An 18,137-nucleotide genomic window follows, 5' to 3' on the forward strand; every position below is an offset into this window, starting at 1 on the left:
TTTCCTGACCTTACACTGTAAGTTAGTAAATTCCCATTGTTTAAACCAACTCATTTCAAAGTATTTGCTTGGAGAAGTCTAGGAAATGAAGATACCTGCTCTCCTAGAATTTGGAGAGCTGGAGAGGGGAGAAAGAGAGAGATGAACATGGTAGGTATTTGTATCACGGAAGGAAGGAAGACCTAGGAGTGGGAGCTATCGCCCTATCCCCATGCCCCATGCCACCACCCAAAAGAGTCTCTCCAACATGTCTCCTAAGTGCTGAACCTCTGGCCCTGCTCCTCCCCTCCCTGCATGTTGGCCCCGTTTGTAAGAAAGGGAAGGTGGCATCTGTCTTATGAAGGGTTCTCGTGCCTTTGGGACGGTCCTCCAAAGATAGCAGGTCCAGGCCTATGAAAGATTCACTGTGTCTCTTCCTCCTGGGCATCTGCTGGAAATGCATCTGTCCCAGTGGATCCTCAGTCTTACCTGCTCATCAAATGGTTTGAAGAGACCGACTGAGGAGTCAGGTGTGTCCTCTTTGTGCTCATCTTTAAAACTTCCCATTATATTCTCAGGGCAAGGGGTGGAGGCCTGGTCTCATCCCAGAAGCTTCTTCTGCCTGTCGTCTCTGTCAGTGCCACTTTCATTTGCTTTAGAAATGGGGGCACTGCCTACTCCTTGAGTTGGAAAATATTTGGGTGAGAGGGAGGAGCTATTTGTCACTTCAGCTCTTGCTCTGCTTTTCCTTTCTGCACAACGCATTTATAGCCCAGTTATCAGAGTCACTTAGGGAAGGGCAGTAAGTTTCATAAAGAGAGATTGAAATGGTAAATTTCTCTTCACCCTTACAAATTCTAATTGGGGGTGCAGAATAGGGTAAGAAATTTCTAGATTAAAAATTGAAAGCCAAGGGAGAAACCTTTCCAAGTCCTGTTTTAGGAGTGAACTGAGCACATCTATATTCTAGATGATTTCTGATATCCTTGCCAATGCTGAGTCTCTAAAACAGTAGCTAACAATCCCTTTTTGCTCTCAACCCTTTTGCTTCCCCCTCCAAGGCAAAGACTTCTGTGTAAACACTCTGCAGACTACTGCTAAGTAAAGCTCGCTGAGATTCGTTTTCCCTGTCTATAAATAATAGCCATAGCTCCCACTCAAGTAGTGCCTGCTGCTTGCCAGGAACTGCATATGTATTCCTTTTTTTTCCCCCATTTATATTATTGAGATATATTCACCTACCATACAATCATCTGAAGTGTACAGTCAACTGTTTACAGTACCATCATAGAGTTGTGCATTCATCACCACAATGTTTGAACCTTTTCATTACTCCAAAAAAATTTAAATAAGCATAGAAAATAAAATAAAATAGAACATCTAAAACATCCCAACCTCCACCCATTATTCATTTAATTTTTGTCCCCATTTTTCTACTCATCTACACTGGATAAAGGGAGTGTGATCCCAAGGTTTTCACAATCACACGAACACACTGTGTAAGCTATATAGATATACAGTAGTCTTCAGGAATCAAAGCTACTGGGTTGCAGTTCAAGAGTTTCAGGTATTTCTTTCTAAGTACATGTATTCCTTTTAATATCCATAACAATATGCATAGCAGGGATTGCTGTTACCATTTTCCAGGTAGGGAAACTAAGGTTCAGTGTATTAGGCAACTCGCCCAAGGCCACAATAAGTATCAATTTTAACTGCCATTTACTGAGCGCTTACTATGTGCCAGGAACTGGATAAAGGGATCTGAGGATACTTTCTCATCTAATTGCCGTAGTCTTTCTCTGGGTCTCTCTGCAGAGCCTGTGTGGCTTCTCTGCCACCTTCTTCCCTCTCCTACAGCAAAGACGGATGATGAGGCCTGCTTCCACCTTGGCTTACAGCTCACCTGAGCCTCAAATGAGGAGCCAGGTACAAAGGGCCTAGCTCATGTTTTTCCTTTCCCTTCTGTGACATCTTTTCCCCTCCAAGGCTGCCTTTGATGGTAACCTGAGGTCGCCGACATACAAATGTTAGGAGCAGAGGAAAGGGCAGGTCCACCCTACCTGCCACCTCAGCAATGGAGAGGGACTCACCTGAGTCAGAAGACCAGCTCAGAGAAATTCTGACCCCGTGGATTCTTTAGATGAAACCACATGAACATTGTTATCATCATCATCACCATCAACATCACCATCATCATCACCATCATCTGATAAAGTAATTATGGCGATTATTAACAATGATATGACCAGAAATATAATACTTTGATTCATCATATTATGGAAATTGATCTCCAACAACCTTCAAATGTTTTCAGAGAGGGAGATTTAGAGGAGAGTAAACACATTTAATCAGCATCTTATTAAACTTCCTTGACCTGTTTTGGGTGTCACTTCTCTGACTCTGAGGCACAGCTGCTTTCCTCCTGTTTACATGTGATTTATTGGTGCTGTGGTCTGAGGAACTTGAGAGTTCTCTGTTCCCTACCCAACTTTAATTGGGGTCCTGTCAGGTTCAGCAACTGATAGTATCACACACTCTCTGATTGATGAGGCTGCTCATCCCCTAAACACAGGCTGTTACTGTCCACCTGGAGCCTGCTTTGGCAGACAGCTTATAAGTCTTGTCTTAGACTCAAAGAAACATAGGTGCTCCCAGACAAATTGCTTTTCTCCCAGACACATTTGTAAGAATTGACAGGGCTTCACAGACAGGAGATGGAGCGACTAAGGTTGCCCAGGTAGAATACACAGTAGCAGTGAGTTGGGAGGAAGAGAGCCTGATATTTTCCTCCCTGAAAAAGAAACACACAATTTGGTTGGCTAATCCAGAGGATCACTGGGGGCAGCTGTACATGACAGGGGGCTGAATAGATATTTCTCAGAACAATCTGCTTCTCAAGGGAGATTGCAGTGACAGACATGTCATTACCCACCACCTGTAATTAATGGCACAAGGGAAGACAACCGTTTCCAAGAGAATGCACACTCTGCTTCCCCCTGTTGTCCCGTGGTGGTTCTTACTCTCCTCCGCCATCTACATTTAAGCAGACCAGCAACCATAGCAATACACAGAACATGTCTTAGCCCTGCTAGGAATTTATGGAAGGACCGGAGGCATTATAAGAAAATGAAAAGGAAACGGGTAAGAATCATCTCCGCAAAATGTTATAATCAGCAAGAACTTGCTTAAAGAGATGTTTGGGCCTAAGTGGTGAGCTGCACTGGTTGTAGTTCAGGGCCTGAGTCCCTCCTTCCATCCAGAGACGGGGGATAATTGACGGCCAGGAGGAAGTGACTTCACGGATAAGGAATCTCTGGCCTCAGGCATTCGCCAGATTAGCCCACCCCAACCCTCCGACTTCCCCATATGAGTATAATGGACACGGTATGCTCAAAACAACTGATGACTGTGACCTGTGGGCTCTCACCAAGGCAGCCTGATTGATTCTCCAAGCAACGCTCAAGATGTTGCTGATCCCAGAGGCCTGGAAAAAGCTGCAGAGTTTGGCAAATTGCTTTCTCGGACACCCTCATTCATCCCCTGCTCCCTCTCACCTTTCGTGATACCCCCTGTGAACCTCTGTACAGCCGTGCAGACTTCAGGACTCAATTTTGCAGTTGCTTAAAGCATCTTATGCATTCTCCCCTCACCCCCCCAAGTAAAATCTCCTTTCTCATTTTATTATAATCATTGATTTCCTGGCTTGTCTGCCCCACTAGAATAAGAGACTCACAAAAAAGGAACTGTATCCTTTCTGTTCTTTGAATCACTGGTCTATAACACATGCATAGAGATGATGCTTTATAAAGGTTTTTGAATAAATGAATGAATTAATTGGACAGCTCCTGGGGCTAGAAATCAGGAGATCTCAGTTCTAGCCTCAGCTCTGTCGCTAACTGAACATGTGACTTCAGCTCTGGGGCTCATTTTGCCAGCTATGAAGTAAGGAGAGAACCCTGATGAACACTTGGCATCCCTTCCCACCCCAGGCTCAGTAGAGTCTGTGGGTCCACAAAGCAGGGTTGGAACCTTGGGGGAGGTGTGGGAAGGGGGTCAGCCTCAGATCTCCCACCTCCTCTTCAAACAGAGCCATTCTGCTTTTACTTATTTATGTACTGGGCTCTCAAATAAGACTTTGATAACAAAGCGTTAAAACTACAGTACATGAACTGTCCAGTCCCTTCAGATAGATTCCATCCCTCAATCTCTTGGCCCAGCTCACCTCTGCAGACGCTTCTCCCACGATCCCCAGAGTAGCCCATGGATGTCATTCCAGCTATGCCCTTTCATCTGTCTGAAACCACCCTTTCCCCATTTTCTTTTCTGACTGAAAAAGCCCAGCTCACCCTTCAAGATGCAGCTTTAAAGCCTCCCTACTTCCTCCCCATTTTCCCAGCTCCCAAAGAACCACGCTCCCCTCAACTGGGCTCCAAAGGTGCATCACCAATATTCTATGGTATTAAATACTGGACACATTGTATCATCTGTTTATTAAACTCTTTCCAGATAGGAATACGGATATGCCAAGGTCAGTAGACCTGGCTTACATCCTGTTAGCACCTCTGGGATTCCATACAGTTCCTGACTTTAATAGGCATTTAACAGTGTTTGTCACATAAAGGAAGGAGATTAGGAAGCTAGAAGTTAATTAGGAGATTGGTAAGGTAGTTGTTAAACAGGCTAGGCAGTTAGTTGAAGTAGGTTAACTACATATTAATGGGAAAACTCCTGTTTAACCGAGTAGAGTAATTGGCATTTAAGTGGAATAACCACTAGATTTATTCTTTCCAGGTGAAACTCCACTTTTTAAAAAGCACTTATTTATCTAATGGCTTTCTTTGGTGGAATGTGGAGGGAAATATGTTTCTCAAATGCTGAAGCCCTTCTTCACCTCTCGCTGACTCCCAGCTAAGTCTTTCTACGATACAACCTCTTAGAATGAAGAATCTTTACATCCTGGTTCTATCAGAGTAACAGAACCAGGGCAGGCATGTAACGTGACATAATGAAATTTGAGGTGGAGAAACATACAGTGATTATCTTAATTACTGGGCAGCACTATGTTAGACACACTTTGGAAGGTTGAGCAGTGTGTGTAGGCTCTCTGGGACCAATTAATATAAGGCTGATCCTCCCTCCCTATATATGATAGAATCATAGACTCTGAGTTGGAAAGAAATTCGCATTGAAAAGGATCATATTTTTTGAACCACAAATCACACATCATCTTAGACACTCAAAGAGGATTGATATATACTATCTCAAATAAGGAATCTCCTGACATCTTGTTCCAACCCTCTTTTCAATATGTGAGTCTCAAATAAGGAATCTCCTGACATCTTGTTCCAACCCTCTTTTCAATATGTGAGTCCTCTCTAAGTTTGACTGCTTCTTTAGGCTGGCAATTTGTCAATTGAACCAAAAATAGTTCTGAGGTATATAAACAAACAAAACACTACAGATGCAAAGAAATTAAAATAGAAGTAAGTTTACAATTCACTTGAGTAGATGATTGAAAAAGGTATCAGAGTTGCATGCTGTAAGGAATCACTTCTCCTCCCTCTAGTTCTGCTGCAATGAATCCTTTATATTTCTCAAGGACCTAAACTTCCCATTTCTGAATAACTGTAATGGGAAAACTTCCATCACATGGTGTTCCAGTTTGCTAATGCTGCCAGATTGCGAAACACCAGAAATGGCTTGGCTTTTGTAAAAGGGGGTTTATTTGGTTACACAGTTATAGTCCTAAGGTCATAAAGTGTCCATCAACAAAGGGTACCTTCACTGGAGAAAGGCTATTGGCATCTGGAAAACCTCTGTTAGCTGGGAAGGCACGTGGCTGGCATCTGCTTGCTTCCAGGTTGCATTTCAAAATGGCGTTCTCCAAAATGTCTGCATCAGCTTCCAACGGCCATCTTCAAAAATGTCTATTTCAGCTCCAGCTAGCTATGAGATCCTTCTGTCTAAGCTTATATAGTGCTCCAGTAAACTAAACAAGGCCCACACTAAATGGGCAGGGCCACACCTCCATGGAAATTATCCAATCAGAGTTATCACCCATAATTTGGTGGGTCACATCTCCATGGACACTGAAGCAGTAGGTTCCAGCCCAATCTACACTAATTGTCTGCCCCCACAAGAATGCATTAAAGAATATGGCTTTTTCTGGGGGACATAAATATACAAACCGGCACACATGGTCTGAAGTATGCAGTCACTCACTGATGGCTGCCTGCACCCTGACATTGTATCCTATATTGATTTCCTCCAGCTACGTGGTTATATTTTTAGAACCGATATGCCTCTTCCTCTCCAATCACTTGATGGGTAACCAAGGAATGCAAAATCACTTCCATAACAGCATAAGGCCAATATGATTGGGGGTAATTCTGGGGCAAGAGTATTTTAAATGTGTTTCCAAATTAAATAGAGATTATTAATAAATTCACCTCTCATTTAAAACAATGATTCTCCACCATATTAGACTCCAGTCAACTTTTGGTAATTCTTTGTAGTGCTTCCTTTCCTATTCTGAAATGAAAACCAAAGATAATGTAACCTTCCTACACATTTAATTTTTAAAAATCAATATGCCCTGAGTATGAAAGATAAATACAAGGAACATAATTTCTAATAAAAAGAATAGTTATTTCAATGTATGAATGCTGGCCATGAGCACACTAGAAGACATGATGAAGTTGTCAGATGTTTTCAGCCACCTGTAGACCCACCATGAACACAGCAGCTACAAATGCACACTAACACGGGTACATTTTTTGGCACCTCAAGGACCATGAGAGCTGTTACTGTTGATGATGTAGTTTTCCAAAATGATGAACAACTCTTGGAAAATTTCAAACAAAACCAAGTACAATTCTCCCTCAATTTACCCAGTAGTTACAGTCCTAGAAAATTCAATGTATATAAAGTCATGCCAAAAATACTTGGCGCTTACATGTAAAATGGAGATAAATTCAAGTTCAGATCATTCTAAACAGGTCTTTTACTTACATGACTGTCCATTGGCACTTTTCAGTAGTCACACAGGGCACAGGACACTGCTTAATTCTGTGGGACATTCTGTGGGCAGAATATCTAACATCCCAGGTCACTGCCCAGTTAATGCCACAAGTGCCCATAATCATGAAAACTGTGAACACCCCACAGATTTCCAAAAACCCCTTAGGAGGCAGTATCATTTTTGTTGAAAACCACTGTTTTACAGTGTTTTCTATCGGGCTTCCCTGATTCATTAAAATGATTAAGAATTGACACTAGTTGTGAAATCAAAGAATGATAGGACTAGAAAGAACCCTGGGGCTTATCTAGTTAACCCCCTCATTTCACCCATGAGAGAGTAACTCACCCATAGACACTCCGTTACTAGGCAATCTAGGATAAAAATAAAGGTTTGCTAGTCCACGCTTTTTATGCATTGAAATTAGAAAGATACATTTGAATGGGTCTCTCTTGCACACCAAATATTTGAAAATAGTTGGATTACTGATGACATTTTCCAGTTTTTTCCCAGAATATTTGGGGTCCTAAACACTCAGTCCTCACTGCTGAGCTTCAGTAGATACTCTAGTGCCCACTAACAGCCTGGATTCTTGCTCCAAATCAAGAGGATTTTAAAATATTATAAGATTCCTAATTCAGCCATGAGAATGTATCCAAAAGAATGATTTCTTGGAACAGTAAATAGAAATTATCTTTTATAGTTAGTGGCTGGTTGATTTTTCTACTATTCCCCACAAACTATAGTCATCAGGAGCCAAGGAGAACCTTGGGGACTGAATGACTAAGATTCCAAACGCTTCCTTACCATCCACAGCACAGAACCTCTTTGTCTGATTCAGGACAGCAAGGGGCTGGTGCCTTCACAAGACCTAATGTAGACTTGGCTATTTGCTGATTAACCTTGGAGAATGGAGTCTGATGGTGAATTGGGTATTTTTAAATTCAATTTGTCCGATCAAGTATGATAGGGGAGAAAATTACACAAACAAACTTTACAATACTGGTTCTCCAAATTAAATTTGCAGTTTCAAAAGCATTCTTGAAAAAATTCTATTTATAATCCTCATACATCATCAAGGGGTAAACAGGTGGAGAGAAGAAGCTCATAGGACATAGCAATTATTGGGATGAAGCTGTAAATCCCACACCTGAGAGGAGAAGTTAGCTGCCTGCCAATCCCTTTCTCACACTGCACTGAAAGAGCAACCTAATAACTGAATCTAATAACTCAACTCTCAAGAAAGCTGAAGAGAATAAAAAAGTCATCCATGCATCCAAGAAAATATCAATTCCTCATGCTTAGTGCTTAAGCACTGTATTCTTTCCCCTCAGAAGAGTCCTTCAGGCCTTCCTTTAGAGACCATTTCCTCTTAATCTTGGACTACTTCTAACAATTTAAACATCAGGTGCTGGAAGCAGCAATTTAGAAAAGGAGGTGGTCTGTCTGCTCAAGGCAAGCCCTGGGACAGCAGCAAGAATTTATGGACAGTCTGGCAGGGAGATGGGAAACCATTTCACACAGTGGGGCAGGGGTCTGGCATAGGAACTCAAAATAAACAGCAGCTTCAGCCGTTTAACGAAGGTACAAATGGCTTTGGTAGCCCCAGAGAGCATCTCCATAATACAGGAGAATGTAGTAATGACTATAAAAGAAAAGTTTAAATTATGCTCAATATATTTTGCAAAAGCAGTAAAATTCAATATGACAGAATTCTAGAATGTCAGCATTAGAAGATACGTAAGAGCGTGCCCAGTCTGATTCCTTTATTTTACAAGTAAGGAAACTGAATGTAAAGAAGAGCTTGTTGCCCAGGTTTACATGGCTAACTAGACAGAGTTGCGACAAAAGCCCTGCCTCCTAATGGACACCCTAACAATTTAAAGAAGGGAAGGAAAGAGAGATATTTAATCGTTCGTTGGTCATTGCTTTTGACGTCTCTATTTTTAGCTTCCTTGCATTGATTTCACCCCGTTCAAAAGGAGAAGAGACCTACTCTCTTTATTCACAAAAGAGTGAACTATTGTCCCCTGATTTGTGATGAGAGAACTTCAGGGTTGGCCCTTAACAAAATTGGGATTGACGGTAAAGTTTACTTTGGGTTCCCTCCTACATCCTCCCTCCCCACCTCCTGGTGTGTTATCCCCAAACTGCCCTGTGTCTGTCCAACTGGCTACCCCACCCACTGGCCCACACCCAGAGTTCCTGGCACAATACAGGAAACTCCTCCAACTGCCAGATTTGGGTATATTCCCAGTTCTTTTCTAATCTGATCCCTAATCTCATCAAACAAAAAATCAGACACTAATTTACATGTTTTTAGAATGTAAGTGAACACAAGCATTACCTGGTCTGCTAGTTAAAATGCAGGCTCCAGGTCCCTATCTCCCAAGACAGGGATTCAACAGATGATTCTGCTGGAAGTGGGCTCTGAACCCACTTTGAAAAACACATGGCTTCTATTCGCCTCTCTAGCCTCCTCTCTACCAGTTCCCCAGGCACATGCCCCCACCCACCCAAATACTTCATACCATTCCTCTCCATCATGTCTTTGCCTCATGTTCCACCTTCTTTGTCCAATTACTTCCTCCATATACCTCTACCCAGCTAAGGTACATGTCTCTCAACTCTGCTCTCCTAGTTCCTGTACAATTTTACATGGTCAAGTCCATACACTGTCAAGCCTACTACACTCATGGATTTCCTGGCATGTCTTGTTCATCTTTTATTCCCAGCACTTAGCACCGTGCCCTACACATATAGCAGGCACAGTAAAAGTGTGTGTTAGCTTATCTTCTGCATGTGCTAAACTTCTTGGTTAATAACTAGTGATTTGTTTATATTTGCCTTTTCCATATAACCACCTAAATATAGTTCAGCATTTTCATAGATTGCTCAAAGTATCACTCCCAAATGAGGAGCACCTTCCATAATATGAAAAACTTAAAGAGAAGAATGTGAATGCGTTATATTACCCTGGCATCACTGAGTGTGGAGGTCATACTGATTCAGGCTCATGTTCACTTAGGCCATCTGACACTTGAGGAGCAAAAAATAAGACAGAGACACATGCAACAAATGGATTTTTTTTTCTAAATAAAGATTGGTTTCCAATAGTTTGATAGAATTAGTTCTAATCATCTTCCCAGGCATTCAGATTAACAAGTGCTTCAGAAGTGAAATTCAGAAGACATTAGAATTGGCTTTGAAGCGATTCATACATATAAACGTTGTGTATTTGTTCTAAGATCCCAGAGCTTCCCAGTATTCTCTACCCAAGATCATTAACCACCACAAGGTAAGCTCACATCTTGATATCTAGTGTGTGTGTGTGTCCCACGCAGGTGTCTGCTACGCAGAGTTTGGAGTCCGTGTCCCCAAGACCACAGGATCTGCCTACACCTACAGCTATGTCACTGTGGGGGAGTTCGTGGCATTTTTCATCGGCTGGAATCTGATCCTGGAGTACCTGATTGGCACCGCGGCTGGCGCCAGTGCTCTCAGCAGCATGTTTGACTCACTGGCAAACCACACCATCAGCCACTGGATGGTGGACACTGTGGGAACACTCAATGGCCTGGGTGAGACTGCCCATCCACTCACCCAACATAGAAACCTTCTGAGTCAAGTAAATGGGGTCCTCATTTCAGAATGTATCAATTTGGCAGACTGTATCACTGATCTTAAATGTGTCCATTTTCTTTTTTGCAAAGTAACTCTTCCTCTTTGAATCTGTTCTAATAATCCTAATTTCTAATAGAAACTTTATATAAAAAGATATTCCTCACAGCCTTATTTATGATCACAGATACTTTGAAATAGCCTAAATGTTCCACAATGGGACAATCAATTAAGCAACTTGTGGAGGCATATTATGTAGCTAGCAATTAAAAGGATGATTAGGAAAACTATTGTAATAGCATGGACAATAATTTTGATGAAATGTCATGTGAGAAAGGATACAAATCTACATGCATCATATTAGTAACTGTATAAAAACAAAAACAGGGCAAGATAAAGAGCTGTAAGGAACTTCTCCAGTGGTTCCATCAGATTTTTTTCAATTTTTATAAATAAGCATTACTAATTTTCAAATTTAAAAAATATTTTTAAAAGTAACAAAATGGATTCCAGTCCAGCAGAGGTCAGGAAGGAGTAATAAAAGTGAGTGAATGTGAAGCGATCAGAGGCTCATGTAACAAATACCAGGAGACTTCTGTTCCATCCATCACTGACCCTCCCACTTTCCATCCTGATGTCTGACTTTATTCTTTCACATTCATGTGAAGCTAAACAATTGTTGAGGAAGCTTTAGAGTCTTGCCTCAGAACTTCCAAGGACTGATTCTACGGCTGTGTGCAAGCCATTTGATTTTGGTGTCCCTCCCTGTCACAGAGAAATTGACAGAAATGCAAAGCTCCCACACACCATGACAGAGACCATATCTGTTCAATAAACTGATTTCATAGAATTTCAGTTCTCAAAGGATTCCCCCAAAAATTATCTTGTCCAACTCCTTCATTTTACAAATGTGGTCCAGAGAAACAAGGCAATTTGTCCAAGGCCAGACAGCTGGGCAGTGGCAAAAGTACAGCTGAACTGAGGCTGCACAACTGCTGAGGCAATGCCTTTTCCACTCCACAGAGGGCAGGAGTCCATTGGCCAACGGACAAGACAAGCTCAGGCAGGTTGTGCTCACTAGTAATTTTATCTCCACAACCACATACACATAAATGGAAAGAAAACCCCTCACAACATTTTTCAAAAACAAATTACTTAATTTGCTAATAATGGAAATTAAAATTGTATGTACTATATAATTAATGATAATGAAGATAAAACAGTTTTCACATAACATATTAGACCTATATATACATCCCAAATGTGCCAGGACAGTCCTGACTTCCAATATTCTGTCCCACTGCTCCATAAGCACTGCTGCAATTGTCTCATCATATACCCCAGTTTTTGGTCCAGGATTATCAGGTCATTTTACCTATATAACCAAACCAGCACATTTGCTAGTGTTATATGCAAAAGAATTGAAAGCAGAGAATTAAACAGATATTTGGACACTGATGTCCATAGCAGCATTATTCACAATTGCAAAAAGATGGAAGCAACCCAAGTGTCCATCAATTGATAAATGGTTAAATAAAAGGTGGTCTATACATACAATGGAATATTATTCAGCTGTAAGAAAGATTGAATTCCTGATGCTTGTGACAACATGGATGAACCTTGAAGACATCATGTTAAGTGAAGTAAACCAGACACAAATGGACAAATATTGTATAATCTCACTGATATGAATTAGAATAAGCAAACTCATAGAGTTAGAATCTAGAATGTAGATTACCAGCGGATGGAGTGTGAGTAGGGATAGGGAGATAAGGCTAAAAAAAAAAAAGCTGCACATTTGCAAATAGAGTCTTGTATCTGCTTGTACACAACAGAGGCACACACATGTGAATGCACACACACACACGTGCACGCCTCCATGACAAACCACTCTTCCCAGAGCTGAATAAGGATGCACTGGGGTGGGGCTCGGGATTTGTGTGGCCCTATTTTCTCCTCTGGACAACATTAACTCAGGAGTTTCTCCTCTAGGGAAAGGTGAAGAATCGTACCCAGACCTGCTGGCTCTGGTGATCGCAGTCATCGTGACTATCATCGTCGCGCTGGGGGTGAAGAATTCCGTGGGTTTCAACAACGTCCTCAACGTGCTGAACCTGGCAGTGTGGGTGTTCATTATGATTGCAGGGCTCTTCTTCATCAATGGGAAGTACTGGGCTGAGGGCCAGTTCCTGCCCCACGGCTGGTCAGGGGTGAGTTCATTCCTGAAGCCCGGGTTGCCTGCTGCATGCTCTGCCTTCCACCCTGGGACCCATTTAAGACATAATTTCAAGAAAATGCTGCTCTATCCCATAATTTTCATGGCACCTTCTTCATCACTTTTTAATCTGAATTTAATCAGAATGCTCTGAAATAGTTCTTGTTTTTTCATTTATTTGTTTCACAAACATTTGTTGAGAACATCTTTTATACAACTAGCAATACTAGATTTAAAGTTTTGGCCACTTTCATTATGCCTAACACTGTGCTAAGTGCTTTGCAAATAATATCTTATTTAATCATCCCAATATCCTTGTAAGAAATATATTTATAGTCTAGTTTTTTGGAGGTAGAAACTCACATTCAAAGAGATCAAATGACTTGGTATTATGCACACAGGAGAGGTGACAGAGTCAAGATCCAAAACCTGTGCATGAACAGTTCAATTCTATAGGCTCTCTCCACAGTCTATCAGGAGAGACAGACATGAACACAAATAGACAAGGCAATAAAGGAGGCCATGAAGAGTAGATAGATGGGGAAGGGGGGAGTGTTGCCTGGGTATGGAACTAGGGAAGGAATAGTTTTCAAATCCTACCCCATCATTTGTGGAGAGTCCCACAAGGGCCAGAGGGCAGCTGAGCAGTCCAAGTGGAGGGCTGGTTATAATTCCCGTTCCAGAGCATGGCCCATGGCAGAGAAGTCTATCTAGTGGGATCTGGGTGTCTGCAAGAGAGTGAGCTGGACCAAAGGGACATTTTCAGATCTCATTCCAGTGGGGTGTTTTATGTTAAAGAAAAATGGGAAGCTCAGACAGAGTGGCAAATTAATAATACTGAAAAGTGGTTCTAAGTTGTACCTGGTTTCTTTCACTAGAATAACTAAAAATGTTTATTTCATGGATTTATAGGTGAGATTCACCAGCCCATCCTGGTTTTGTTTTTGTTTGTTTGTTTTTAATGGTAGAACATAAATCAGAGAATTTTGAGCTAGAAGTGTTCTCAGAGGTCACCTAGTTCTAGTCCCTAACAGGTAAAAAGAAATTGAGGTCCAAAAAGGCAAACCTGCCTAGGATTGGTAACAGAAAACAAGATGAGGATTCAACCAGTTTTGCTTTTGTCGATTTTACTTAGACTGATTTTCCTCCAAGATGTCCAGGAATCAGAAATCTCTCTTGGAGGACACTCGAAATAATTTCTGATTATTCTGAACCATGTCAGGCTCTTCGATGCAGAGAAATAAACAAGGATGCAACTTAAGCCAATATTTCTAGTTTTCTGCTTATCTGTAAGAATTCCACAGAACCACAAAGTTCATCCCTCCTCCCTGAGATGAATAAATCCTGAAACTGGTTAAAACCAGAAAGAGACAAAGAAACACTGTTGACCCCATTCTGGATCCCTGAGTCTACATTTTCTTATGATACAAATTGTACCTTTCCTATCACATAGAAAAACAGCAGATAATAAGAGTGAAAAAAAAAAAGAATTTTTGCCAGAACCCAACTGCATTTTCATTAAAATGTTCTCACCATTTTCTTAGCAATATAAGAAATTATTAGGTCATGGACTTCCTGTGGGTGTTTGGCCATCAGTTACCTTCTGTGCTTTTAGGTCTTCTCATCTATGAAGTGGGAAATCTAGTTGCACTAGATTTATTGCAAAGAAGAATAAAATCTTGGATGTTTCTATGTACACCAACAAAAGGTCGGAGCTGATACTCATTTACTGTCTGTTAGGTGCCCGGTAGTCTGCTCTAAGAATAGTATCTCATTCAATTCTTAAGAGAAAACTCTAAGGAAAGTGTTGTTCCCCTCAACTTACAAAGAACTCAAGGCTCAGAGAGACCAGGTAATTTCCCTGAGGTCACTCAGCTAGTCCCTTCCAGGGCTGAAATCCCTACCCAGGCTTCCCTGGCTCCAGAGCCTTTTTCACTACATTGAGAACATAGTATACGACGGCCACTTCTGAGCTTTCTTTAAAACAAAACAAAACAAAAAATTAAAAGATAATTAATCTAACATGTTACATTTTCATTTCCTTAAATTTTCACAAAGTCAGAGTCTCAGAGCTCGGAGAAGCATTAAGACATGGTCTAGTCTCCTTTCTTATCTTCAGATGGGAATACAGTTAAACCAAGTGTGCACTGCTTATTAAAACATCCTGTCAACATCTTTCTAATAGCGCACCGAAATGGAATACACAGTACTTTAGGTGCCAGGTAAAGACTGGAAAGAGTTGGTTCTTTCTGTGTCAGTGTCCTTCGCCCATTTTGAACAAATTGAATGATTCCTTTAGCATTTTCCCTGTGCTACGTTCTGAAGTCTTTGTTCTGCTAGAGTCTCCTCTTCCCTTTTCAGGGGCTCTTCCACCTTCCTCCATCAGGAGCCTCATCTTCATCAAGGAAGAAGCTAAACCAAAACAACTCTAGGGTCTCCCCATGTGTGCATCCAGGGTTCTCCCTAGCTTTTGTTACAAGAAAAGAAGGTAGGAAGTCAGGCTTACAAGAAGAGAGGAAAGAAGCCTTTACTAGTATTTATATAACATTTTCTTTGTTATATATTTTTTCATCAAATCTTGACAATAGCCCTGCCAAATAAATACAATGATCTCCACTTTTATATCTAAATAACTGAAGCTTAGAAAAGTTAAGGTCACAGATCCAGATCACAAAAAATAGAGCTGACATTCAATTCCAGTCCTGGATGAGCCAAAGCCCATATTTATTCCATTACTCCCCAGGTTTGGACTCATGGGACCAATTTTCTTTTTTTGCACCTTTGACCACTGACCCCACTCCAATCCAAATACATTATCTTAAGTAGATTTGTCATTGGCCACCAAGAAAGCTTGGCTGAGATTTTAGATTTTTTTTCACTACAAATCCATCATCCCTGCAGGAACTTAAATGTGGGTCCTTGTGACTGACTAAAAGGATCATCTGAACACCGAGGACAGCCCAGTGTTGAGAAGCTGCTGATTCATCCTCTTTGCCATCTGCCAGGCCTTGGATTTCTGCAAAGTACATTTCCTCCTGAGTGAACTGATCTAGACCTGTTTTTTCTCAACTTTGGTTTCAGGTCACTTTTCCATTCCAGCAAGGCCACTCTGAATTTAGATCCTATTTTTGTTAAGGTCTGACCACCCTCCCGTGAGCTTGTCACCCACCACTCTGTCATCTAACAACAGTCAACAAAAGCCTGCTGCCAACTTGGCAGTTACATGAACTTTTTCACTCCTTAGGGAAACCCTGACCCCTAGCCCTAAACAGGGGACTTGTAAGGAGTTCCAACCCACTTTATTCTTCAATCCCTTTTAAGTAAAATGGGATGGAGGAAACCATTGTTTCAGCCTACAAATCTTGGGGGATGGCTTACAAGGGGACCATGACATGATTTGAACACAATTCTCAGGTTCTTTGGAAGGGTTAATGAACAATCTGTCCTCTGGCCATAGACCCCTCAAACCCCCACTCTTTCCCCTGCTCCAACTATGTCCTTCCAAAGAAAATATCTTCAGGAATGGTTTACTCACTTATAGGTTCTGGGTCAAATGTTTCTTTGGTCTTGAAGAGCTCAAGAAAAACAAACATTTTTCCTTCTATCAAGTAACTGCTGGCCCTCAGCTGAACCCCAGTTTCCATCTGCAATTCCTCAGCCCCTGAGCATGGTTGATTGTGTATTCCCTTTATGTTATTTGTTCTTGATGCTATCTTAGGGTTTTTCTTTAACCAAAAGTGATACTCCATAAGCACAAATCGCTCCCAGGAAAACAGTTCACAGAAGCATTTGTGGGGAATGCTGACAGCCTCCAAACAAAGGAAAAGTTGTTTTTCATGTTCACCACATTGGAATCCACTTGTTGGAATCTATTAACACATTCCACTCTCACTGTGGCAAGGCTGCTAATAGAGCCAGGACATGAGGGTGGTAGAAAATTCTATTAAAGCTGGAGTTGAGCCTTGTTACCTTAGGAGTGAATTATATAAAGGGGCCTGATTATCTTGTAGGCATCTAGCAGGCTGGCCAAGGCAGAACACAGGAGGGCTGCCTCATCCTAAGGCCTCTCAAATATCAGCAAAGCACAGGGGCCAGCTCTCAGGGACCACACACTGAGTAGCAGATCACCAATGGCATTGCTTTCGACAACTAATTAAGCAGCAGCCCTCCCACTCCTTCCCTGCAAAGCTCTGCAGATAGGAGGACCATTCTGGAGCACCTGGCTGAGGAGTTACACAGGTGTTACTTGGGAAAACAGTTTCAGCTCCTGTCATCAAATTAAAAAGTTGATACTATTTTTTATTTACATGAAACATTAAAGAAAAGAGTTAGGCAAATTACCAATGAGCCCAGAAGCATACGTACATGCACACATTTCACCCACAATTGTATTCATAGACACTCACCCTTAGGAATAACATACCTCCTTTCATGTATCAAGGGGTATCATAGTCATACACACCAGTGGCCAAATCTGAGATCTAGATAGAATGAAGAGGAATGCAGTTTTCTTGGGGTTTGGGGCAGAGACACACCCATACAGTTTCATTTTATCCCAGTCAGGGATCATTGCAAGGAAAAAAACAATTCATCTAAAATAAATCTAATGTTATGATCTCTTTGATGACCTGCTTATTTAATCTATATTTTGTTGGGCCAGGGCAGGTCTGGCTTTGGTAGTTGTGCTGGGTTTTTTCCATTTGCCTCCACTTCCCAGAAACATTTTCCACAGTTCAGACCCTGTTCCATGCAAGTCCCCTTGCTGGTTGCTTCCTGTTGGGTTTAGCTAATAAGAGATGTTATAAACAGGAGAAGAAGGTAAGAAGAGAGAAAGGTCAGGGTATTTCATCCTCGCGTCCTTCCAGCCGTGGCACTGCATCCCTGCTATAGTCTGTATCCCTCCACATCTTCAGCTCCTTCAGACTCCCAGAAACCATCCCCCCTTTGCCCAAGGCAGTGAGTCACAACTTCTCCCTGTTGCTAGTCTCTGACACCTGTACATCCCCACTTAGCTCCCTTAACCCAGCCTATCCCTTTGCCTGTATCTGTCTATACCTGCCCATAATCCCTTCATTGAAATAATTTCATTTGAAACATCTGAGTTAAATTCTATTTCCTTCCTGATGCATTGGAACCCCAAATATCCTACCTTTGATATGCCCAGTCTTTCTTCAACCATATTTGCTTTCTAGTTCTCCAAAAGCAAATTCAAGCCAACCAGCATTCTCTTTGCAAAACTATTCCCTCTCTTCCCAGATTGATACGTTTATTTGCTAATTTTCTGATATCTAATCATCATCAGTA

At 41.5% G+C, this 18,137-nt stretch overlaps 1 protein-coding gene across 1 annotated transcript in view; it reads left to right on the plus strand.

Moving 5' to 3' along the window:
• Positions 1 to 18,137, plus strand: part of SLC7A14 (solute carrier family 7 member 14) — a 128,007-nt gene that overhangs the window by 80,696 nt on the left and 29,174 nt on the right. The window contains exons 3-4 of the mRNA XM_037840848.1: positions 10,342 to 10,578; positions 12,611 to 12,828. Coding sequence (XP_037696776.1) covers positions 10,342 to 10,578; positions 12,611 to 12,828 — 455 coding nt within the window. The remainder of the gene's footprint in view (positions 1 to 10,341; positions 10,579 to 12,610; positions 12,829 to 18,137) is intronic.

The sequence above is a fragment of the Choloepus didactylus genome, chromosome 1 (assembly GCF_015220235.1).
Source record: "Choloepus didactylus isolate mChoDid1 chromosome 1, mChoDid1.pri, whole genome shotgun sequence".
NCBI classification, from domain to species: Eukaryota; Metazoa; Chordata; class Mammalia; order Pilosa; family Megalonychidae; genus Choloepus; species Choloepus didactylus.